The 26,826-nt window shown below is 35.7% G+C and overlaps 1 protein-coding gene across 3 annotated transcripts in view; it reads right to left on the reverse strand.

Moving 5' to 3' along the window:
- The window catches only part of ANGPT1 (angiopoietin 1), a 226,682-nt gene extending 201,271 nt beyond the window's left edge, over positions 1–25,411 (reverse strand). The window contains exon 1 of one of the 3 annotated variants that reach the window (XM_016147437.2): positions 24,670–25,411. In XM_016147437.2, the coding sequence (XP_016002923.1) occupies positions 24,670–24,966 (297 nt within the window). In that variant the 5' untranslated portion in view covers positions 24,967–25,411. The remainder of the gene's footprint in view (positions 1–24,669) is intronic. The other 2 variants (XM_016147438.2, XM_036232970.1) reach the window with 2 other exon arrangements.
- Between the last annotated feature and the right edge of the window lie 1,415 nt (positions 25,412–26,826).

A 26,826-nucleotide genomic window follows, 5' to 3' on the forward strand; every position in this document is an offset into this window, starting at 1 on the left:
GAAGCTACTGATTTTTATGGTGCATAATTTCTTATACATCGCCATTTCCAAACAAATGCAACATAGCATCCATTTGAAGTTTCAAATGGCAGTCACAAGCAAGGAAAAACAGCTCATATAACCAACCACATTGTTCTCCTACAGTGACTTGATCCTGAACACAAATGCCTCTCCAGCTGTGATATTTCGGATGCAATTTTGAATGAGGGTCCACTGTGGTACTCCTACCATTGTATCTCTCACCTAACTCTTTCCCTGCGATAAGTGTCTTCAAATAGTTGGGATGCTGCCACGCACACACTAGTTTAATTTATATATTGCTAGGAGGTGCATTACTAGGAACAAGTTTCAGGAAGGACTTCTATCTAGGAAAACTGTCTAATGCTCAGAACTGCTAAACCCTCTGGAAGCCTCTCTGTTACCCCTCCAGAAAATGCCGTTCCTGGCACTAAAAACATTCAAATAGACTAAAAAATTATCTATCCATGTTTTAACATGGATTGTGAGAGTTGGAAGAAGTGAGACATTTTTTGTATGGAGGGAAAAGGTGGACAAAATGTCTTCTAAATTTCCACTCAATCTTCAAGTGCAATTTAACTATTTAAATACACATTTTATTGAGTACAAAATGAGTCAGAAATATGAGAATTTCCTTTATGGTTCTGTTTATGCCTATTGCCTTGGTGAAATGATTAATGGAGTACCCTTTAATCTCAAAAGTATCCATTGTCACTAGGGAATATTAATTCCTTTTTAAAGTGACACACCTCTAGGAGTCTGTCACCAACCCTATGGAGGTAAGCTAGATTCTATGACTGGAAAGAAGAGTCTCTTTGGTTTTCCTACTAAAGTTAGGTTTTACTCTATTAAAGCCTAATGTCAGCTATTTCTCCTCTCAGCTCCAACCCTCCACCTGCTAGGCTTAAAGTGCCTCATACATTTTTTTGTAGGTAAGTGTAAGAAAATAATTAAGAAAAAGAAATAGTTTCTACAACCAAGGAAAACTGAAGGATTTCAGCATTTATCTGAGCTCTGGTTGCTAAAAGTTATAATTGAGGAAACATCTTTATTTGATCCCTTACCCTCCGCCCCACTAGTACTAATTTAGGACCTCATTTCCTCTTGCTGGATTATACGTACAATGTTGAAATGTTAATCCTTATCTGTATCTTAATCAACACTATGGCATGATTAAAGATTTTAAATATAGACTTGTCAAATGTGCAGATGACAAAAAGTTATGATTAAAATATATTTTGGGGGAAAGAAGCTAAAAATAGTTTTTAATGAGCTGAAACAATAAGCCCACCCAAAGTACAATTTAATATAGATAAATTGAAAGCTCTATCTTTAGCTTCAAATGGAACAAAAAAGGACAGATGAGGAGAGACAGGAGTAAAAGTTGCTCAGATAAAGAAACCTGGGGATTTATCTGAGATAATGTGATCTGATGGTGTGACAAAGATACTAAGAGTGGGTAACGTCCAGGCTGAAATAGAAGAAGCAGAATGTCGGGACCAGTGAACAAAACAGTCCCATGGTTGCGCTAGGATCACATGTGGATACTATGTTCAGCTCTGTAATTTAAGGTAAAATTGACCATAGTTTATTGAGAACAGATGAAGAGGGAAAGCATGCACAGCTGAGTAAAATAAATAAATAAATAAAAAGAAAGCTAGCAAGGTAATATAACTACACAACAACAATACTACAATAGCTGCAGCATTGATAAAGTGGTACTATGTGCCGGAGTGTGCTGGAGACACTTTAAACAAGTTGTCTGCATTCACTCCTGCATAAATCCAAGGAAGTAATAATACTAGCTTTCTTTTTTTCAGATGAGAAATATGATGCTCAGAAAAAGTTATTGGTCTAAGATTACTTTCTTACTAAATATTTGAAGGCATTTGTGTAGAAGTGAGAAAGACTTGTTCTTTCAGCGGGACATGAATGGAAGCTACGACCTGATACGAAAGAAAAAATTCCTAGTATCCATAACTGCATAAGAGTGGAATTGTCGGCCTCCTTAATGGTGAGTCTTCCTTTGCCACGTGTGATCAAGCTAAGGTGAACTGTCAGGGACAGAATTTGCAGGAAAAAGGCATTGCTGTGCTGACTGGGAGGTGGGGTTAAGTAACATTTAGGTTTTCTTCCAACATTAACGTCCAGGTTCTGATTCTGAGAAACGGGGTACTTTCGTTGCTTTGGTATCATATACTATTGTCAAATCAAAACAAATCAAATAAAAAAGTCATTCAAATCAGTTGTTATGCTGAACTGGCAGGCCTCTTCAATTAAAATAGCTATTTCAATTAATTGTGTAAATGCACTCTTTAATCCATTTTGGTGACTGGTCACATTTCATTTGGATTTGCTTTTTTAAAAAATTAATTTTATGAATATTCCCTATACATCATACTGTAACAACAGGGCCTTTACCTACAAAGTTATAGAATACAATTACTTCAAAATCTCTCACTGCCTACTCTGGATATAGCAGAAGCTGAATGCTGCTGAATGGGGTGAGCCTTCGACAAGCCACTTCTAGATATGTATTAATGTCACAACTGAAAGATTTCAACTAATGTTTGGCAATGAAAAATAAGAGTCCTTTATCATTCTTTTGAACCTGCATCCTGCCTAAAAAGTAAACTCAAGTATTATATGTGACCTATTGTAGGTGGAGGGAAGCTCTCCAACTAAGATCAAATTACAGGGCATTCATGAAAGAATGTTACCTAGGATTGGCATGTGCGGGGTATGTGTACACAACCAGTTTCCTCTGCCTCCCACCAGTTCTTGTCAGTTATTTCAAAGTCAAAGTCAAGTGGTAAAGAAAAAGGATAGTAACTATGGATTGTATGCATGAAGCAACAATAGAGAAACTCGGAGAATCCAGAGCAAATACTTGTTACCTGGGGGAGTAGATCCACAAAACTCTAGGATTTCCCTTATATAAACTCAGAGACAGAGATAGACAGAATATAGACAAATTGGGCTTGTTCTAGTCCATCCTTTTGTCTGTCTTCCCTTTCTTCCTTCCTTCCTCCCTTCCTTTCTTTGTGCCATTTTTTTTTTTTTGTAGCTTATGTAGCATGTCAGTAGTTGAACAGTTCAAATCCTGACCAAGTCCAATCCTTTATTTTATACTCTCACTGTCCCATGTATATATCTCTTCTTTATTGTATTAACTTAAAATTATCTGTATGACCATTTTATTAATATCCATTTCCTCACTAAAACTGTATACCCTAGTTGAAGGTAGAGATAATCTCTATGTTCGTTCACCTTTGTTCCCAGTGTTTTGGTATAATGCTTGTCACACATGGTACCTGTCGGTAAATATTCAATGAATGAACAAATTAATAAATGTGTGACCACGAAGACCGCAGGCTTTACAAACCATTTGCATAAGATCCAGGACAGACTTTAGCATATACAAACAATAGCTTCACAGAAAAATTTGAGTCAAAAACATTCTCACACTGTCGGAGAACACTGCCATTAATTGTGTCATCTCTGAAAACTAAAATGGGCAATAACATGGCCCACAAATCAACCCTAAATTGGCCAAAGTCTAGAATACTTTTCCATCTCTAAATTATGCAATTTTATCACTCCGATCTATCAATCTTTTCTTTCTTTCTTTCTTTCTTTCTTTCTTTCTTTCTTTCTTTCTTTCTTTCTTTCTTTCTTTCTTTCTTTCTTTCTTTTTTTTTTGGAAAGCCAAATCAGATTTCTAGGTTTTCAAATTGTACTTCATAAACTCCTAGCTAACACATGAGTTTGTCTTGAGTTACCAAGCAATGGGATTTGACATCAGGTAACATGGATAATGCCATACCACATCTTAAAAATACCTTTTCATGAGGCATACCAAAGGATAACCTTACGCAGATTTTGCTGGCTGGCTTGAGAGGTGCCTTTAACCACTTTCTGTAAGCTAAATGAGCAGATATTATTTCACAGATAATCTGTATACAATTTGTATAATGCTCATTATAGCTGTTACAGAACAGAGAGGTCAAAACCATGTCTATATTCACAAACTAGACTGCTTTACAGATCTCATGTAATATATTAAAAATTTGAAGATATTTTGTTTTACAGTATTTTGATAAAATGATATAGTTCTAATTTCTCATTCTATTACAACTCATAGGCCTTTTAATGATAGACAAAGGAAATTAATATACTTTTTGGAAGAAAAAGTATATCTTAAGCTTTCTTACTCAAGGTATAAATCTGAAGCCTCAAGGGCCTGGAAGAAAGACAATTATAGAAGCTGTCATGTTATGTTAAGTACCTGCTATTAGCAAATATACTAATTTTTTTCATTCGCATTATTGTAGGGGGGTAATAAAATATATCGGGTTGCACTTAATGCATTCTCAGTGTCTGGTAAATTCATTTTTATATGCTTATGTAGGACTTTGTTTTTCAAAAGTACAATATTTTCTTCATATAACCATCACTTCACCCATAAACATTAAGATGTGTTCCAGGATTTTATGCTTGGTAGGAAATCCTTATCTCTATCTCATGAAGCTTTTACAGAATCTTCAGATCTGAGAAGTTAAAATCTATTCTTTTACAGGTCTTTTCCTTTTCAAATTACTCTGCCCAGCAGAGTTGTTTCTCAGATGCTCATTGACAGAATTAGCTGATATGTCTTCTTCACATCTAGAGAAATCCATTCATAACACATGTCTATCAAATCCAAGGCAGAACATATTTTCACTGGGATTTTTTTTGTGTTTGTTTATTTGTTCATTTATGCATTTTATTAGCTAAAGTCCATACTTTTTCAGATTTCCTTAGTTTTACCTAACATTCTTTTTTTGACCCAGAATGCCATCCAGGATGCTGCATGACATTTACTCATCATGTCTCCTTAGTTTCCTCTTGCTTTTTGTGATGACCTTGACATTTTTGAAGAGTGCTTGTCAGGTATTCTATAGAATATCCCTATATAATTGAGATTTTTCTAATGTTTTTGTCAAGATTAGACTGGGGTTATGGGGTTTGAGGAGATCACAGAAGGTGCCATTCTGTGCTACCTCATAACTCTGATAAGCAGACATACTACCGACATGACTTATCACTGTTGATGCTGACTTTCTTCACCTGGCTGAGGTAGTCTGCATCAGGTTGCTATGCTGTAAAGTTACCTTCTTTCTCTCCTTTCAATATTGTACTCATTGGAAAGAAGATTTTAGGTGCAGCCCACACTTAACATGCTCCTTGGAGGTGGAGCATGTGTATAAATTATTTTAAATTCTTCTGCATAATAGATTTGTTCACTGGAATATGAACAAGGAAATCTTAAAGCAATGCTTATATGATTACTAACAAGCCATGTAGGCCTAATAAAACCACTTAACCTTGTTGGGCACCATTTATAAAGAAAATGTTTAAAATGTTTAAATGCAGTTGTAATTTGTTAAACATATACTATGTACCAGACTTTGATATGAGGCACTTAGTTAATCTTATCTCATTAATCACTATAACAACCTTATGAGGAAGGCATTATTATTCTCATTTCATAGATGCAGAAATTTGAAGCTCAGAGAGGTAAAGTAGCCTGTCCAGTTCACACTCACAATCCTTTACATGCTGAAAGCTAAACTATATACATGTATATGCACACACACACACATATAGGCATTACATATTATAAAATAACACCTTCCCATATATAATAAAGGCAGAAAGCATGTCAAAGATTCTGGTTTATATATTTTAAATAAAGAGAAGATTTTCCTTATTGGAAATTTCTAAATTTGCTATATTTATTTTGTATCACAAAGAATATAAACAGCTTCCCCATCTCTACTACCACTTAAACTAGTAATCACTTGGTTTGAGGTATCCAGTTCTCTATGGGTTGTTGTCGTTTAAGTGAATAAAACTCTATTATATAGAGCCATGAGAATGTAATAGGAGTGTGTGTTTTTAAGATGTGAATTTCCCATTGAGCATATTTTATTTCTAGGCATAAATATGCATTTGCTTAAATATACACATGTTCCATGTTACAAGACCATTATTCTTGCTCAGCAAACACGGAATTTCCATGTTTTTACCAAGTCAGATTTCTGCTCAAACATTTTATCTGAAATGTGCATGACTACCAGGCATGTGTATTTCTAATATTAACCAGGACTATCTCTGTGCTATACAAAGTCACAAAATGCATCATCTGGCATGATCTAGTTGATAAATGCCAAGGAGCATTTCACATGTCATTATTAAAAGATGCACATATTTACAAATGTAAAATGCCTCAATTCAAAACACAAGGTTGAACTCAGGTCATTTAAAGTGGGGGAAAATGCCATGTGAGACATATAGGTCAGCAAATATCACTTATTATACCTTAATTTCTAAATAAAGAGAGCTCTTGGGACTTAACTAATTCTGCACTGAAATGATTAATGCTTTTATTTTCAAAATGGAATCATGAAAAATTATTTTTTGCAATGAGATTCACTTAATTTGCAAGGATCAAAGAGACTTGAAAAAATCAAATCATTCTTTTATATAAGCTGTCTATATAACACAAATAGAATAGAGCAGTCTATATCTTGCCTGATAGTGCAAATGTGTATTTTAAGTGGTTTGAAGCTTTGATATAAGGCTTATTAACTCCAGACTTAAAAAGTAATCTGACTCAATTCCCTAACATGTTCTGTACTACATTCTGTAAATGCATGGGGTACGCAAAGGAATAGAGCTCTCTACTTCTATTTGAACTAAGAAATTTTAAAGCTCTTTTAAAGCCTCAAGATTATACTCTCATTTCAAAAGATGGGAATGGGGTCAAGCTTATCTTATGTAATATTGAAAAATACTCTTAAAGTCATTTGAAGTTAACAGCTACATATGAGCCAAACAGAGAAACATTTCCAGTCGTAATTTTACATGTTTTCACAGTGTTTATTACCTGAGTAAAACACTTGGATAATATCCCCAGCTCTAAAACATCAGTGTTATCTTTGATGAACACTCGTTTTATTTTTATTTACATAAGTTCTATTATAATTTTCCCCTTGGAATTTCACGGGGAATCTAATTCTCTAGCTGCTTTTCCTCTTCTTTTCACCTTATTACCCTATTACTTTAGGCAATTGTCAGAGCTGTGCAAGCGACTCTCCCTACCATCCCAGCTCCTGTCATTCACCATTTCATAATGAACTGCAGAATCCAAGACCATTTCTCACTGTTATTACCGTTTATGCCTACATCCTTTAAAATTTGACAGTAAGTTTCTATTGCCTTATTAGTGACCTTTTCTATCAAATCCCACTGCCTCAGAGTGAGTTGCAGAACTTGTATCCCACCTACTGATTAATGTACCCCTCCAATCATCTATTGATTTATTACTATATGGAGAATGGGGCAGAAGAGATGCAAGGAATTTGCTGGAGCATAGAATGCACAAACTTAAAAAAAGAGGAATAAATTATGATATTGTAATGGAACTGCTAGGATTTAGATATGGCTGGAGCATGAACCATGGAGAAAATGTGAGAAATGGGACTAAATAGTTGAGCAGGGGCCAGTTTAAGATGTGGAGTTTGAACTTGATTCTAAGGGTTTCCTGGGGCCATTGATGCAGTTTAACAGGGAGAATGGCAAGATTAGGTTTTGACTTTTGGAAAAGCTCTGGTTGGCCAATGTAGTTTGCACCAGCATAGATGTTAAGACCTTGCAAAGTAATTTCATATATATGTGCCATATAATCATAACTTCCTTAATTTCTCTCCCATATGCTTTCTCACTCTGCTACATCAAATCTTAGAGCATTTAATTCTGATTTTGTGACCTACAAACCTAGGTCACCCATTCACCTTCTGTTTTATAACTTATCTTTCTGTAAATCTTAAGCAAAATTCTTTACAGATATTTCTTTGAATAAAAATAATAATATCAGCTGAAGATTATGGACTACCGCAACCCAATTACTGTCTGTAATTCACCATTTTCAGAGCTCTCAACATCAACTTATCCATAAAAGTAGGGAACAAGAGAAGTAAAAAATAAAAATTAGTATAAAATGAATAAATCACCACCACATGAAAAAAGTGGGCTCAGAACTGCTCTTTAAAAAAAGGTAGCTGCTTAGGTGATAAAATATGACGTTACCAAAGGAAAGACCTTGATCCAAAATTTTTCTTCTATATTTCCTTCACTTACAGATTCTGTTACTGTTTCTATAGGCCTCTCTATATTTGCCTGGCTCTGAGACCAGTTATTTTGAAAAGCGATAGAAATTTTAACATGGTCATGTTTCCATCATCTCCACTTCATTTTTGCTTATTTCTATTTGGCCTTGGCCTAGATATACCTATTTTTCTTTGAAAAAAAAAAAAAAGCTTACATTACTTTGATTATAAAAGTGATACATGCTCATATTGTACAATAAATACTATAGACATAAAAGAGAAAATGAAAAATATATTCTTCAATTCCACCATTAAAAATGAACCTTGTGAATGTTTTGGGTGTATTTCACGTCAATGGTTTTTTTGCATATACTTAAAATACACATCCACCCCTCCACTACCCACTATCACCACACAAAGTCGGGGCTGCCATACATGTAGAGCTTTTCTAACATGAAGACAATGACAGTATCTATGTATAGATTTGCAAGGATCAGATAAAATAACACCATTAAAGTTTGTCCCAGACTTGGTATACACTAACTGCTCAAAATATTAGCTATTATTTTTTATTGCTATTATTATTCAGGTATATAAACGTGTTCACTCAACATCTTGTGGGCATTTCCCTTGTCAAAATATGATTTTTAATAGCTAAAGCCATGGTGTCACTGAAAACAAGGACTTTCGCCAGACAATCCTAGGTTGGAGTACTTGCAGGCTCTGCCCTTTTGTATGGTGGGAGCTTGTATGTGGGCTTCTCAGTCAAAGCTGTGTATAATATTGTTTATCTTTCAGAATTTTTTTAGGACTCTATATCATGTGTTCAAACTATCATAGTAAATACCAAATAAATGATATCTACTGTTTCCAATGTTCCTGCTATGATAGCTACAATGAACATGTTCATGTGTATTGCTTTTTCCTCCTTTTGAATTATATCCTTGGGAATAATTCCCAGAGGTAGGATTTCTGAGTCAAGGGGTATAAAGAAATAGTTATGTTTTTTTGTATTTACTGTTATGTTGTTTTCCAATAAGTTTCAACCAATATATAATGTAATAAGCAAAGTACCTCATATATTTAAATAACGTTCCTATACCTGCTTCATTCAAGTCCAAATCCTATGCTCATCAGTTAAGAAGGGGAGAATCTGGGATGGATTTTTATTGCAGGAATTCCAAACTATTGGGAATTGAACAGATGCTGCTAACTCATTTTACATTTGGGAGACCATCAGTCAGCCATACTCAGCAACAGCTTTCAGAAACATCTGGATTTAAGCTTACAGCCTAAACATGACAGGTTAAGTAGTATATAGTTATAAAATAGTTTCATGCCTTGATTCTCAAAAATCTGAGTTCACTGAGATTTTTACATTTTTAAATAATCAAAAATATTGCAACAATGTAAGCATTAAGACTCACATAAACCATGCAGTATATCATTTTGGTATTATGGACTTCTGGTCGAGTTGGAGTTCAGGAAGTCTCAGAGGATTTATACTAATACTATTTTGAAGGCAGAAAAATCCTTACTAATAACTATTTTACTCAAAGGAGAACAAAGATATATGCAGTCTTTGAGTTATATTTATTGATTTTTAATTTATGGGAAACTGAAATGGTTAACTTATAAGAGTGGAGTAGGTAATAAAGGGAGTGAATGTATTGGCTAAAAATCCCAGCACTTACGACATTCTACCCACGTCATGAGGCTTACTGGAATATGCTAGCTCCTGGAAGTCAGGGCTCACGTCTAATGTATTACTCTTCAGAGATTACTGTACCACAGGCAGGCCTGCATCTGTGCTTAAGTACATGGTTACTGTTCCAAGCACTGTCGTTGCATTAATATACCACACCCAAATTTCGTAGCTTGTTACAGCCATTCCTTTGCACTCATTACGCTCAAGAACTTTATGAATCAGGATTTCAGATGAGGTACAGTGGGGGTAGGTTGTTTCTACTCCATGCTATCTGGGACTTTATTTCTGGATGTAGGGAAATGAGTAGTGGGGCTGGAATCATCTGAAGACTCATTCACTCACATGAGTACAGCCTGAGCTAGAATGACTCATGACGGGGACTACTGACCAGACAACCTAAACATGGCCTCTCTATGTGGCTTGACTTCCTTAAAACATGGTGGCCTCAAGATAGATGGACTTGTGATATGGCAGGTCAGGACTACGATCATGAGTATTGCAATGAACAAGTTGGAAACTGAATCGCCTTTTATGACCCAGACAGATTCAAAGAGAAGGGAATTTTTCATGGGAAGATAGTATATAAGACATAATACTATTTATGACATATTTTGCTATTATAACAATTTTTGGAAAATACCAATAACAATTACCCTCTAGTCTTGTTTTCTATTTAACTTATATTCTTTCTACCCTGTTAAATTTTTTAAAAATTTGCATTTTCTTTGCATAGTTTTAGTACCCAAACATGGTAAGGATTTTTTTTTTTTTGATACTAAATATACAAACTATATATAATTTGTAAAGTACTCCTTCCCTCAAAGATTCTGGACAAGTAAAACTGGTGTGTCTTCCTGATAGAAAATCACCTCCTTGCCATTAATTTTTCAATTGCCCAGCAATTAGAGAAGGACCAAGCACACATTAATCTCATTTTCCACAGGGGATATTTTTCATTTGAACAGAAGAGAAATTCTCAAAATATTTGGTTAATTATCTGAAACACAAGCAATTTTAAAATATGCTTATAGAATTTATTTGAACTTTTTAGTTGTCTATGATATATATTTTGGTCATGACTTTCAAAATTAGATCCAGCGGAAGATGTTTCAATATAGTAGAATAACACAGAGAGCTATTTTATGCTCAGGATAATTCATTTCCATAGTGACCTTTTCCCCTTCAAACTGCAAAAGTTTGATTTGTGAACTCAAAGTATGTAAGCTTTTGTCCCATATGAAACATAATGGTCACAAAATAAAGGAATTTTCCTTTCACTATGACATGAAGCCACTATATATACTCAATTCTCGGTTAAGATCTTTGCCGAGGGTTGAGTGTGGGATTTCCATTTCTATTGTTAACTTTAATCATTTATTTGAACCAAAGTCTTTTTAGTTCATTATTTTATCTTGACTTAGTCAGTAAGAGATAATGATAATTTCACTTTCACAAGTGTTTATTGATTTTCTATTCTTTTTTCTAAGCATAAAGCTGGGATCAATTATTACTTTAATATACTGAGAAACTAAAATGAAATAAAGTAAAAATACACATGGCATATGGTCATTTTCTCACAACACTACAAGCAGGACCCTAATTCACTAATGTTAAAATATTAAACAATCTCCTCTACTGACTATTTTTTATCACCATTTGGTCTTTAAAAAATATATAACCTAGCACTATAATGTAGGGTTTATGAGCAAAAATGCACATAAACTAGTTTAAAATACTATCTTTATTTGTGTGTTCTTATCAGGGTAACCTCAACTGGGGCAGTTTGTGTAAGCAACTCACTTATTTGAAAAAAAAAAAAAAAAAAGGAAAAACAACAATTAATTATTTGCCTCTGATGTATTTTTAAGTTCAAATAAAATTTATATCCAGTCAGGAATGATGCTAGAAGTTGTCCTAAGAACAGTATCTTTCTTACAGTAACTTTTATATATGTATGAAAAATTATTCTAAACCCCTTCCCCACTCTTCAACAAAAATGTGTTTTAATTCGTGAAAGAAACATGAAAAATTAAGAGCCTTATATTTAACAACTCAGAATGCCTGGGTTCAAATTCTACATACGTCTCAGAGTAAATATGTAACCTTTTAAAAATCATTTGACTTTATTGGTCCTCGGTTTTTAATCTTTAAATAGATATTTATAAAAATGTATGTTAGCATGATGATACTGCTTAAAGAAGGCAAACTTATTAATACCTTATTTGTTACTAAACACCTTTCATTTTCATACTTTGATGACAGAACAGCCGATATCCATTTCCATCTTTACAGATAAGTTGACTTATACCATACACAGGCAATAGAAATTTCATTGTCAGGAATTATGATTATATTATATAGATGAGATAAATCACACCATAATCATGTTTCCACATAAAGTACAAACTAGACAACTAAGTATGGAAGGTAACTTCTCAGATCTATTCATATATATTTGCTATTTTGACAGCAAACTCTTGATAGGAAAATGGAAAGTATCAGAGACAATAGATGAAAGATGAACAATATGGAGAGGCTAAAGAAAGAAACCCTTAAGACTGAAAAAGCTATACTCCTTAACTCCTTAATAATTTCTTGTAAATTGGGAAAAGGTCCTCGTTATTCAGCACTAGCACCAGAATGCTTTAGTCCACTTCATCAACCAAAACGTTGCCACCAAATGGTGTGAGCACTACAGCATGTATATATCCTATCATGATCTGTTGGCCACCCACAACACTGAATGAAGTGCCACATGCTGCTGATCCTCAGCATTCTATGGAAAACTCAGGTCAAGTGAGTAGATACATGTTGAGTCTTCACCCTCCACCCCTTTTAATGTGTTTAATTTGTCCCACTATGCAAAGGTGAATGAAAGCATGTCTCAATTCTATTTTGTCCCCATCCTGTTTTGTCCTCTCTCTTCATTGGCACTCCATGAAGAAAGGACAGAAGGACATTCGGGTAGACTGGAGTCTTTCTACCTCATATGGTTGATACTTAGCTATGAAGGCAGCAGCCCTCGAAACCTAGGCATCTGAGTGGTCAGGCATCTGAGATCAGGACAAAAGAGGAGGAAGCGCCATCACAACTGCCTGCAAGTAGCAGTGTTTTGGCCTTGAATCAAAATACCAGAAATATTTTAATTAATAGGGACAATGACAAATAAAATAGGAAATGAGATAAGAGGTCATTGCCTGAGAACACAAGGCTTTTCTTCGCATTTTTACAACTCTCTAAATGACCCACAAAAGAAAGTGCATGCAAATAATATTTTAAGTTCCAGGATGTGCTTTTGCTTTCCCAAGAAGGATTGCCCACAGACAAATCCAAGAGGGAGGTCGTTATATTGAACAGAAGATATTTAGAATAGGCTGCTTCACCCTGTATAAAGCAATCGGAAGGCTTTCTTTGTGTTTTTAGAAGTTTTCAAATAAATAGTCAAATTCAATTAAGCCCCGTAACTTCAAGAGATGGTGCTTCTAAGAAGGGGAGCCACAGACGTGGGATTCCTCTATGTGTTAGCAGACCTGTTGGAGGGCGGAGAGAATTGAGCTATTGTGCTTCAATCAGCAGCATAGCCTATGAGTCATAGTCAATTTAACCATGGAGCTTCAGAGTCAGGATTGGGACAAATGGCTGTCTGAAACAGAACTTGAGGAAAGGGAAACTCATTTAGTATGAAAGAATTAAGGGTTTAGATGCAAAGAGTATTACAGAAAAAAAATTTTAAATGGAATTAAAGTTTGAAGATTGACAAGAGGAGACATAGTAAAAGTGTCTGTAGTTAATCCCATACTTGGTTAAGAGCACAGATCACAAGGTCACCAGGCTGACGGGGACTGAGTGCTGGCCCTGCTACTTAGCCACTGGGTAACACTAGACAAGTTATTTCCTCTTTCGGTGCTTCAGCTTCCTCATTTGCCATGTGGAAAAACATGCTACTATCTACCTCGTATTGACTTTTGAAGGTATTTAATAAGTTAATACATGTAAAGTTCTTTCAAAGGGTCTAATAGTTAGTAAAAGTACTCAATATTTAACTATTACCGTAATCCAGAACTACCCCAAGGAATATCTAATATTTACTTAACATTCATTATGTGATAGAATTTCTGCAAAGTAATTCATGTGAATTATGCTTACTCTTAACAGTCACCCTATGATGAAAGTACCATGACTACATTGATTTTACTGGTAATAAAAATGAAAGACAGAGAAGTTAAGGAAGTTGCCCAAGGTCATGCAGCAGGAAAGTGGTACTGTCAAGATTCCAGTCCAGGTAGTCTGGCTCTAGGTACAACACACTTTGTCACTGTTAAGCACTGTCTTTAAACTTCTACTAGGAAATAGTGGACGCAAACAATGCGTTTGCTTTCATGCCTATCTATTTTGGTGGGTTTAGGTTTCTCAAAAACAGAGGCTGTAAGTGGATCCATTACTACCTCCCAGCACCTAGCAGACCACCTTGTCTGCAGTACATATTTGATTAAATAACTGGCTCACCGTCTGTCCTTTGTTGATGACAGGTGTTTAGCTCTGTGACTTGCGCCTGTATTCTAACGTCCCATGACAGAACCCACTGCCATCTCCCACGGAGCAGTCCTGCCAACACGACCCCTCACTCTGTCCCTCAGCTTCCCATGAAGGGATAGTCACTGGTCTCCCTATTCATTTGCCTTCCCTCTTGTCCATCCTCTTTCTAGCACGTCCACTGTATGGCTATTATAAGGAGGATCGCATAGGACTTTACTGAAGATAATGCCAAAGGAGAGAAGAGGAATGAAGAGGAGAGACAGGCCCAGGAATAGAGTCCAACGAGTCCTTTTGTTTTTCCATCTCTGAGGACTGCCTCGTCACCTCTCTTTTCTGGTTTTCAAGTCCCAAAAGTCCCCAAATGCAAAATGAGCAAATTGGCATTTGAAAAAAGCAGGCCACTGAGATGCCAGGAAAAAATATTAGAACTTTCATTTTTAGAATAATAAGAACATTAAGAAGAAATTCATATAAGGCCTGACTTTGGAGTCTTCACTCCATCAGTATATCAATTGTCGTTCGTTACTCACCTCCCAAAGAAAGAGAAATAACCCCGCAGAGCTAATAGGATGGAAGGCTGCCTTCCCATGTTTGCCCTCATTCAGCATATTGTGATATGTTGCAGCTTAGGCGTGCCTGGGAAAGTAGATTCAAGGATCATTTTATCCAGTCTTAACTAAAGTAACCTCCATAGTCCAGAGTAGCATCTTAAAAAATACTGAGTAATCAGCATATATTAACAAGAAAATGGCAACTCTGAGATTCCTATTCTAGGCAAGTGTCAAACACTAAAAGCAAAAACAAAGATTAGCTAAGTAGATCAAACTAGAATCTTTGAAATTTCTGAAAATGAAGTTTTCAGCCAGAAAATATTTAAAATATCAAAATACCTACTTAAAATTCAGATTTCCTTTCACTATCCTTAACAATGAATTCTGTTCTAAGTGAATATTATAGCTTCAGATTTTAGCTAATCAATGTAATTCATCTTCCTAAATTTGCAATAGAGAAGTATAAACTATCATGCAATTGGATAGTTTAGAATACAGTTATTATACAATTTGCCACTAATTATCCAAGAGTCTGTTATCTTAACATTTAGGTCATATTAAATATGGATGGGCTTCAACATATTTAAGCATCTACCACCTGTATTTTTGGTAATTTACACATTAATATTCTTAAACTGCTTTGCATATGGCAGATGAACTTTCTGACATCGGCTTGCCAACAAATATTCAAACTATCAAGTGTTATGTTTCTTCCTGCCTGTCAGTAGACTGGTTTTAGTAGCTTTGCCTATCTAGTATTTGATTATTTGAAAGTTTTATTGCAACCATTTTGAAATTAAATTCCTTTGAGCATGTAGGGTCCCTGGAGAATGCCTCTGGGAGAGAGGTTGAGGAAGATGGTCACAGCAGGGCCTCATCCACTTCTCCAGCCTCTCCACTTACATCTAGATTACAGATTAAGCTTCTGCCTAATGATCTACTTAATAATAGGGTTCCTTTGCTAAGAAATATTTTGAATTCATTAGTTCGTTTGTTCAAATATATTAAATCTTCACTGTTTTATTAACATTTTTATGTTATAAATATTCAATTATTCAAAAAAGCATTCATTTATTTAATAAATATAAAAACAACTGTTTATTGTACCTTTGTTCTTGTTATTTAAGAACTGAGTAAAATTAGAAAATAAAGAAAAGACTGCTGATGTTAGTAATAAGAATATAATTCTCACTTCTTATATCTGTGCAATTTGAGCTAACATGGAGGCCAGATCTGCTGGATGGAGCAAATCTTGAGCTACAGCAAATACCCACTAGACTTTAGACATCTGTGCATCATGAAGACTGAAGACAAGAACAGTGTTAAAATGTTTTATAAAACATTAGCACTATCTTTAAAAGTTTAGAAGTGAAATGTAATTTGGAATTTTAAAATATTTATTTGTTCTCTTGAAATAGAAAACCTCTAATGATCTTTAGGGTCTAGTATTATTATTAAACTCATTCATCTTTCATAAACAAAATAGAGACTATCTATAAAGTGTACAACTTCCTAATGAGTTAAACTATACATATCACTAAACTTTAAAATACACCGCCATCCAGGATGTGGTTCCATAGTGTAGCAGTTAACACATCTGCTTTACATGCAGAAGGTCCTGGGTTTGTGACCCAGTGGAGCCATAGTCCATGGTGTATGGCCATGCCACCCTGAACAAGCCCATTGTCTGATCTTGGAAGCTAAGCAGGGTCAGGCCTGGTTAGTACTTGGATGGGAGCTCTAGGAAGAACAGGTGCTGTAGGCATAGAAAAAAAAACAAAAAACAAAAACAACAACAACAACAAAAATGCTACCATCCAAAACTATCATCAGCCATTCCACAGTAATGTATAGTATGTTTACCTATTTGATGCCAGTGAGTTTGGTGGCTTACAGGTATATATTGTTAATGATTCAAGATATTCATGTTTCACTTACATTTTATTCATATTTTGGCTACTGATTTGCTTTAGAGATTTAATGCTCATGCTAATTTGCATGCTCCTACAATAGTTCAACAGAAACTTGGAAAATACATGACAATGTAGACCTATAATAATTGACCTGTACAGTTGTATAGTATATGTAAATAAATAACATTTATCATTTATTTTTATTCTATATTCTCTAATACCTACTGCCAAAAAAAAAAAAAAAAAAAAAAAGATCTACATATGCCCCAAAAAATTATCAGCTACCAGTAGGGTTGCACCTGGCTTTATATGATTTATATCACTTTCTCTGTTAAATACTACCTTTTCATTTTCTTGAGGGAAGAAATCAGATCATTTGGATGGGCAACTAAGACCGAACAAGCCTGAAAATCTCTCACTTCTAATATTTCTGTGTAAGAATTAGAGTGTTTAGGTACAGAGCCTCCAAATATAAAGAAAAGATAATCCATGGAGTGTTTCATTCTTTAGAAATCTCTTTGATAAGGGAGGGGGCATATCTTTTGTACATTTTGTAAAGAGATTTAAACACTAAGGGGCCCGTTCTCCTTCAGACCAAGGGGCCAGGACCAAAAGGGGTTTGGAACTTCCCAACTTCACAGCAAATGATAATCTTCTACTGGAACAAAAGGCAAGGTTGACTCAGAATGTAATTAGGGTTGTGCATCTAAGCAAGTGACATAATATAACTTGTGGTATTAAAAAAAGAAAAGAAGAACACAGGGCCCAAGAAAAGGCTGTTAATGTTTCCACACAGACACAAGGCTATGGCAGAATAAAAACACAACCTCCTTAATTAGCAAATTATAGCGCAGGAGCTGATAATTTTGTAGCTGAGTAACCCACTTGTTGCTCCGCCCCTCTCCTCACACAAGTGGGAATACTTGTAATGTTTATATCTAAAACAAATGACAGAGGGAGGACAAGGTTTCTAAGTAGACCAAATGTAAGAGGCAGAGCTCAAGTCCCATTTCTATGAAAACAGATGTTTTGTCAGCATTTCCTCTGATGCCACAGCCAACAGGATGAGACAGGCACATAAAGCAGAGAACCCTGGAACTCAGCCGTGTTTATCCAGGGGCTGCTGATTTATCCTGTTATCCAGGTGCTTTCCCATTGTAACATGTATCTGCTTTTGGAATATTTCTGTGTTCACATGATTGTGGGCAGAGGAAAGAAAAGACATGAAATTTTCTGTCTGTACAACTCTAAAATGTCACCTCACAGCTTGTCTCGATACCAAGCCAAGAAATGACTTAGTCCGGCTCTCTGCCAACTGGCACGGAACTGAAGATTACTTGGCCTCCTGGAGGGCAATCTTCTTTTCCCACACAACGAACCTCACAATATACCTTGCAATAGTCCCTATACTAATACCATGTACCTTTTGTGATATAGAACAGGGGCCAGCAAACTTTTTCTATAAAGGGCTGGATTTTAAATTTTAGTCTCCATGGATCATTTGGTCTCTGTTTCAACTCCTCCACTCTGCCTTTGTAGGAGAAAAACAGCCATAGACAATATATCTATCTCTATCTCTATCTATATAAATAGATATATGCAAATGGGTGTGGCTCTGTTTCAATAAACTTTATTTACAAATGCATAGATAATACATTATGCATTATGTATTATCTATGCATTTGTGGCCATAGTCCAATAAAAATGTATTTACAAACACGGGTGGCTGGCAGGATTTGGACCAAGGGCCATAGTTTGCTAACCTTTGATACAGAGTATGAAAACTCAGAAGATAAATGAAGCTTTCTCCTATTACACAGTTATCAGGGTAATGTATGATACATAGTTGTGTCTCATTTTCATACATATATTTGATTATAGTCTGAATTTGCCCCTGGAATTCATTCATTTCTTTATTGAGTAAAAAAAGCACTCTTTCCAACTATGTTCCAGGCATTACGCTAGAAAAGCAGATCTAATATCAAAAATAATAAATAAAATAATTAAAACTCGTGAACAAGACAGGCACAATCTCTACCTCATAGAGTGTTGGGTCTAGGAGAATAAATTCTGCAAATATTTATTGAGGTCCTACTGTATGTCATACAGTTTTCAAGGAGCGAGGTATACTGCAGGGAACAAGGTAGATGAGGAACTCTTGTGGCATTTGCATTCTTAGCAGAGGAAGACAGAATAAATAACATGAGAAACAATAAGCAATACGAGGTCACACGCTGGTAAACGCTATGAAGAAATAATACAGTATGATATGACAGAAAGTCGCTTATCAGAGTGGGGGAAGGTGGCAGGTGATGGCACTTACATAGACTTTCTGAGAAGATGACTTCTAAGCAAAGATCTAATGAAGAGAAAGAGCCATCCATGCCAGGGTCTGGGGGAAGAATTCCCCCACCTAAATGATGAGCATGTAAGGTCCCTAAAACAGGGATGAGCCAGTTTGTTGAAGAAAAACCAAGAAGGCTAATGCTGTTGGAGTGTCAGGGATGTGGGAAAGGTGGTAAATGATGAATCCAGAGAGAGGTGTGGGAGTAGATCATATAGGGCCTCATGGTGAGAAATGTACATTTTATTCTTACATAATGAAAAACTATAGGGGGATTGTAGGGAAAGAATGGCACATTCTTATTCACTTTAAAGTACACTGAACCCATAATTACGTATGAGGTAAGTGCAACTAAAAGAAGGCTCAATGTGAAATGGCATGATCAGGAGGAAGAAAGGGCTTCAATTGCCCATAGAAAAAAACTTACTTGCCATGGTACTAAAATTGGAGGTCCGCCAATGGAGACAGTTCAGGGAGAGGCTCGCTCCTTCTTACAGAGAAATCCAAAGGCTGTTACAGTTTCAATTGCCCAACTTCTGGGGACCAGAAAGGTTTTTATGCCCTCTTGGATCTTTTGATTCCAATTGATAACACGCAAACAATAAAACCTAACTATTCGCTGAGAAGTTAATTCAGGGATATTAGCTGAAGGGCTCCTACTTGGCTTGAAAATCAGGGGTTTTCTTTAAATGAAGTTAGGTCCATTTCTACAAATAGATTTTTAAAAATAATTATTCCTAACTTTTCTTGACAACTGCTTTTATTTCTATCTCTACACATAAATCATACATGTATATTTTCTTCAAGTTTGGTGACATTTTTTTCAACACATACTTATCAGCTGTTCGCTCATTTCACACATTCAGGAAGTCTCCCCAAATAAAACACAGGGCATCCTCTCTGGCTCAGTATTGCACAGTCAGCAGCCACCAAAATGATGCACAGGTGACAAGTCTGTCTGAGTTACTTAGATTCACATGTGCACATATTATATGTAAATATATGTTATTATTATTTGCAGCAAATTGTTGCCTACTTGTTTGGAAGTACAAAATTCTCTTTCCACCCAAAGCTGACGTTCATGTAACAGAGCATCAACAATCAACTTTAGTGTCTGAAAGCAGTTACAAGGTCCCTTAACTTGCATTATTTTATACCCAGCATCACACGCTCTAGCACATGTTTTTGTTTTTTGGGTTTTTTTTTTAGATTATGATGGTAACAGAGATATTGTTCAGACATTTAACAAACATCTTTGGAGATATAAAAATGAATAAAGATATATTTACTATACTCAAGAAACTATTGTCGAAGTAAAAATATAGGCCTTAAAACAATTACGAAAAATGACAACAGCCACGCAGCATGGCAGTGCAGTGCTAACCTGATACCTGCAGGATACTGTACTATGATAACTGGAGAACTCAGCCGGGGGTAGGGGTGTGGAGTATGGGTACCTTTCCTGGAGAAACTGGCAACAAAGCTGATTCTTAAAGAATAAGTAAGAGGACAAAATTAGGAGTGACTATATAGTTTTTTGAGATCCTAGATTATTAGGTAAATACAATTTGAATAATTAATAACCAACTACTCTAACCCCAGTTATCACTTTAATATTAGAACAAAAATGATGATAGGATACAGTCCTTGCCTAAATGACAACTTACAATCTATTTAGGGAGGTAGGTGTATGTCCAAAACAACATGTCAACAGTACACAGAAAACTGTAGACTAATACATAGGCAGTGCATTTATTTGTTTATTCAACAGACATTTATTGTCTATCTACTATGGACCATATATTGCTCTAGAGCTGGGGATATGGCAGTAGACAAACACACAAAGTCACTGGCTTCATGGAAGTCACTTTCTAGTGGATAGTAGTACAGGTTAATATATAGTTTTAAAAAGATCATCATCAATATGCTTCAGGTAATAGCATGCTCTGAAGCAAAGAATACAATATATAAGTGTAGGATGTTGTTAAGTCAAAAAATACTGTCAAATAGAAAAATTCAGGCAAACATTCCAGTAAAAGTTTTTCATGTATTAAAATATTCTAGATGGTAATCCATAAGTACATTTTCTACAATCATAATTATCAATTCAACAATTTTAGGTAGTGTGAAATATAGTAGATAGACCCTTGTTCTCTATTTTTGACTCAATTTATTTATACTTTCAGCCAAAAAAAAAAAAAAAAAGATATCCTTTGGCAAAGGCAAAACAGACTTTCTAAGCATTCCCTCAAATTCTAGAACGTATATTTTAAATTTACATATTTGTGAACTCTTAGAATATAAAAAAGAGAAAATAATAGCTAAAAAAGTAAAAGATGCAGACTAGACATTAAACATTAGACATTTCTCTGTCATAGAAAGGTTGAAAGGAACCACAAGGAGGTGGCAAAGTCACAAAGGCCATTTGTACTTGTTACTTTCCTGAGATCTGATCACTCTCAGGTATTTGATATGGTTTGCTAATAATTCTGAAAAGAGCTATATGATAGAATAGTCAAACCTAGACATACAGCCCAGGTGTTTCACTCAATAAAATTGTAATTTTTTGGAGCATATTACTTATATTCTTCCCCATCTGACAAGTGAGGATAAAGCTATCAACCTACCTCATATTGGTGTTACTGTTACCACAGAAAGTTGATGTCCTTGAATTAAATCCATCACATCGAAAGACCAGTGTCATAACAGTTCCAGCACTTACAGTGACCAATACATCCTTTGCCCCCTTGCATACCTTGCTTGTCATCTTGTTCAGTTGCAAGAACAGAAAATTTGAGGAATGAGATTTGAGAGCGTATAAGGTGACTTTTAGCAACAGCCAGTGTTTCGTGAAGAATGTTTAAAAGAATTCAGTCTATCAAATTTCAAGAAAGGTACTAGATTAACATAAATTATCATCTAGCTGCATCTAGCATTAACAACCCACATTCTTCATCAGAAGCTTTCCTGATGGTGATTCCATGAGCTGCATAATAATGACCATGCTTTGATTAATTATTTTGTTGAGTAAATGGATGAATTAATTGCACTTACACTGATAGCCTCCGTTTCTGTGGTACATTGCTTCTTATCCTGACACAACTGCTTGGACTCAAAATAGAAGTAGTACAGATTCCAGTATTAAGAACATCAAATGGTTACAGTAAAAAGATTTCCATTTGAATTATCAAAATAAATACATTACATGAAATTTAGAACTTGAAGTGAAGAAAGCCTCTAATTAGGGAAACTTATGAGAGTCTTTAGCAAGTTCTCTGCTGAATGCAATTATTTGGTTTCTTAATCCTCAAACCAATTGCATTAACAATGACAAAAGATATGCAAATTTAAACAGACAATAGTCAAGCCAAACTGCTCTGACTCAAACCCACAGGGACATTTTCAGCATATATTCATTCAGTTTAATTCATGCTAGCAAGGGTGGATGTTAATACTTATGCTAGGCTATAATCTGAAGACTATTCCATAATCATTGACCAAGAATAAAGTAAACAAAAATCAAATTTATTTCACACAATAAATTAACATATAAAATATGTGCATGATTTAAGCCCAGTAGAATCATGTATTTACCCTATCACTAATGAATAATTGCAAAGCAACATAAAACATGCATTACTGTGTTTGAATCACCATTTTAAGTCTATATTTTATGCAAAAAAAATACATTTTTGATAGAATAGCTCATTCAAAACAATTTGGGACTAAATTTCTTTCCTTACCCTCTCAAAGAATCCAGACTAATTTAATATGAGTGATGTCTTATTAAAAACTATATGAACAGTATATTGAGAAGAGTAATAAGCAATTCAACCAAATTTATTTGCTTACTATGGAAACAAGTTTTGCCAAAGGAAAAAAAAAGATATTTTATTATAAATAGCTACTGTAATTTGCATCTGAAATTTAAGCTACGATTATCAAAAGACTGCAGAATTCTGTTTGCTTTCTATTCTTCTACATATCTATTGATTTTTTTTTCTTTTTTAAAACTGTAGTACACAATAGAAAGATTAACTACAATTCCAGATTTGGAAACTATAAAACTACTGAGTTTCAGTTAACTTGTCAAATAAAATAACAGTGATCTTAGTTCAGTCCCTAGCGGACAAAAGCAGAATAACTGTTACTCGGCATGATTCAGCTGGCAGTCCTCTAAGTCTGACCACACAGGAACAAAAACAGAATTTGTCCCTTCCCTATCTTTTATCTTCTTAAAAGGTTTGCTCTGTTAACCAACTAACTTAAGGAATACTGGACGGGTTACATTCCTATCTATATGCACCAAATGAATTTTTCCGAAAAGATCCCCAGGGGGTGGGGGGGGGGGGTAGGGGGTGGGGGGAGGCTTTTCACAAATAAGGACATCTGCAGCCTTTCCAGTGACAATAATTGAATATGCTTGTTATCTGCTGCTTACCTGTTACGGAATTAAACAGAGAACAGATAGAATGAACTGCAGGAAACGTTTCATATTTTTGTAGGCATATTTTCAACAAAAACTATTAAGTGGTTTATGGAGAAATAAGTGAATAAAATGTTCAATTTGATTTCTATAAATTTGGACTAAATGCATATCCAATATCAACATTCATCTGGATACGTAGACTCCCACATGGCACTGTCTGTAACTACAACGTCCTGAGAAAAGAGACACGAGAGGCACAGAGCCAAGACTACGCGTTGTGTTCGGGAGGAATCTGCAGGTGCACATCTTTGGGGACGGCCACTAATGGCTCCTTTTCTCCTTTCATAGTGGGAGAACAACCTCTTCCTGATGAGCTCACATTAAAATTTATCTTCTTGGTTTTCTCAAGGACAGAAGAAAATATGACAGAAATCAGTCCTCTACTCTTCTGCTGCTTGCTAAAATTCTGCTTCCTTCACAAACTTACACAACTTCTCCAACTACATATCACACTTTACATTTACTCTTATTTCCTGCTAACTTTACTAGAGGTTGAAAAATAAGTATTTGGCGATGATTTCCTATCCTGGCTGCACAAAATTTCCTGGTGTAAAATCTATTGGATCTTAAATTCATATTTACATTATTATTCCTTTTTTTTGTTTTTTTGTATCTCAAAGTGCTCAAGACGTATATGCTTTTTTTTTTTTTAAGTTGGGTTTGGACTATCAGGAAATTCAAGCTAAATTTTAAATAAGAAAAAAAAAACAGAAATTTCATAAAATGTGCCATTGCTTGGCACACAAATAGGATGCCGGCACACTTTCATAAGTTAACACAAACCTAAAAACCTTGGCTCACCCGTGGTCACAGGGAGAGAGCCCTCTTGCATTTGCAAACACTGCCCCCCTGGAGCAAAGGTAAACACACAAATGCTCCCCTAAGGATCTCTAAGTTAGCTACAGTGCAGAAACGGAAAAGGCACCATGCAATTAGAAACCGAAAGCAATCACTTACTTTTTGCAGCCACTGAGTATAATTTTCCAGCACATGCTCCAGATGTTGAAGTTTCTGGGAAGAGAAATCCGGTTCCACGTGTGGAGCATCTCTCTGCAGAGCGTTTGTGTTGTACTGGTCTGTCGTACTCTCACGACAGTTCCCGTCGTGTTCTGGAAGAATGAAAGTGTAGGCACATTGCCCATACTGAATCCGGTTATATCTTCTCCCACCGTTTTCTGGACTTCGGCGCTGGTTGCTGCACCCTACGTGAGTCAGAATGGCAGCGAGGAAAGCTAAGGAAAAGAAAACTGTCATTGTACTGCCAGCACTCTCTTTCCGTGCCTCTCAGCAAAACTTGTTCCTTTCTTCTGACCTTTAAACTAGTTCTTATTTCAGGTAAAACTGCTTGTTTCTTTGACTTTTTCCCGTTCAAAGAAAGCTTTTGAAGAAGAATCACAGAAAACTAGCCATTTGTTAGCTTTGTTCTAAAATGTTATTTTTTATTTCACTGTAGTGATAGTTTCCTTAGTTAAAACTTGAGATATTTATTGCATAGTAGCTGAGATTTATTGTTTCCTCTCTGTGTAACCGTTCAGCATGGAGCCTGCCTGAGTCAGCTGCGTGTACATATTCTAGACCCTTTCCTCTGCCCTATCTGCTGCAGATCTGCTATTTTCTCCCAGACCTCAGTGAGTTTTATTAAGGTTGCACATCCAAGCCAAGCTGGAAGCAGGCAGCCTTTCACAAGATGACTTGACAGGAATGAGGGTGCCCCTATGCTAAGGATTGCTGATGGCTTAGAGCAGCAGGATCGTCTTACAAATTGGCTAGATGCGCATGACCTCGATCATGTATGGCCCTCCCGACCCCTTACGCAGACAATTGTCTGGAGTCTTTAGAAGAGTCATGGCAAATCAATAAATACGGCAAGTCCACCTTAATACACTTTTAGTGTACATGCTGACCTACTAAAATCTAGCAAACTAGCAGTGTGTTTTTAAAGTTACTGTTTAATTGGGGAACCCTAAGAAGAAAATAGTGTCCAGTGAAATTATTTTTGATAGTGAATGATAAAACTGTATCATTACTAATTAAAAAAATTTATTCTTGTCTCTGGAGAGAAAGATATTAAAAACTGGTTTTAGAGATGGTATTCTTTCATGGTATTCATTCAGACGTTTAGGAGGTAGAGAAAATTATCAGGGAGTGTCAAATTAGCAAAAATGCTTCATAACTTCTCACTCAAAGGAATATGGCATGTGCATATTATTAAGTAGAATAATCTGCGTACCTTCTAAGATATGGATTTTAAATGAAACTGGTTCCTGATTAGAATGCAGCCCTGTGTATTCTGTGTATAGAAATTGAGCAACTTCCTTACAAAAACAGTGTGGTTACAATTTAAAACAGTGGCCTGAGAATTATTAATTCCTGTGGTATATCCTAATCATACATTTCACAAGGACCTTTTTGGTGTTGCTATGGCTGTCTTTACTACTGGCATAAAAGTTCCACATAAATTCTCCTGTGGCCACATAGAAAAACTATCTGAGAAAAACACATATATCAGGTGTACCAATAGGCCAGGAAAAAGGTCCTATGAGAGAAATCTCTGTGGCTCTATTAAGAAACAAAAATTATCACAAGGTGAATTCCCAAATCTAGGGCATAAACATCTGAACAAAGGGATCAGTAAAACATAAAAAACAGGTGATAATTATAGAATTAAGTTTATAGCACTGAGATCTTTACTAAGTGTGTGCAGAAAACATGAATTATGAGCAGGGGCTTTCATCAAGAACTGGGAGGGATTTCAGGGACTGGAGTTTCTCAACTGCGCTCATGGTGTGAAAACAGAAGCCACAGATGTTGACTCTCCTGTCCCGGAATGGGGTGGGGAGGGGGGGCAAGGGAGGGCAGGGTGGTGGGTGAAGGGCAGTGGAGGTTAGAGATTGGCATGTAGGGAGAAGTTAGAGGAGAGGGCAAAACGAACTCCAGAAAGAATGTAATTTACTTGGGCGAAATAAATTGGGCAGCGGTTTATCAATCCTTTCCACACCAAAAAATAAATTTCTGATCTGACAGATATGGAAGCAAGTAATACCAAACATAGTAAAAAACCTTTGAACCATCTTTGTTGTCTTCTTCTAACATTGCATGTCTCCCTGTTGGCTG

The sequence above is a fragment of the Rousettus aegyptiacus genome, unplaced genomic scaffold, assembly GCF_014176215.1.
Source record: "Rousettus aegyptiacus isolate mRouAeg1 unplaced genomic scaffold, mRouAeg1.p scaffold_m13_p_15, whole genome shotgun sequence".
Taxonomy (NCBI): Eukaryota; Metazoa; Chordata; class Mammalia; order Chiroptera; family Pteropodidae; genus Rousettus; species Rousettus aegyptiacus.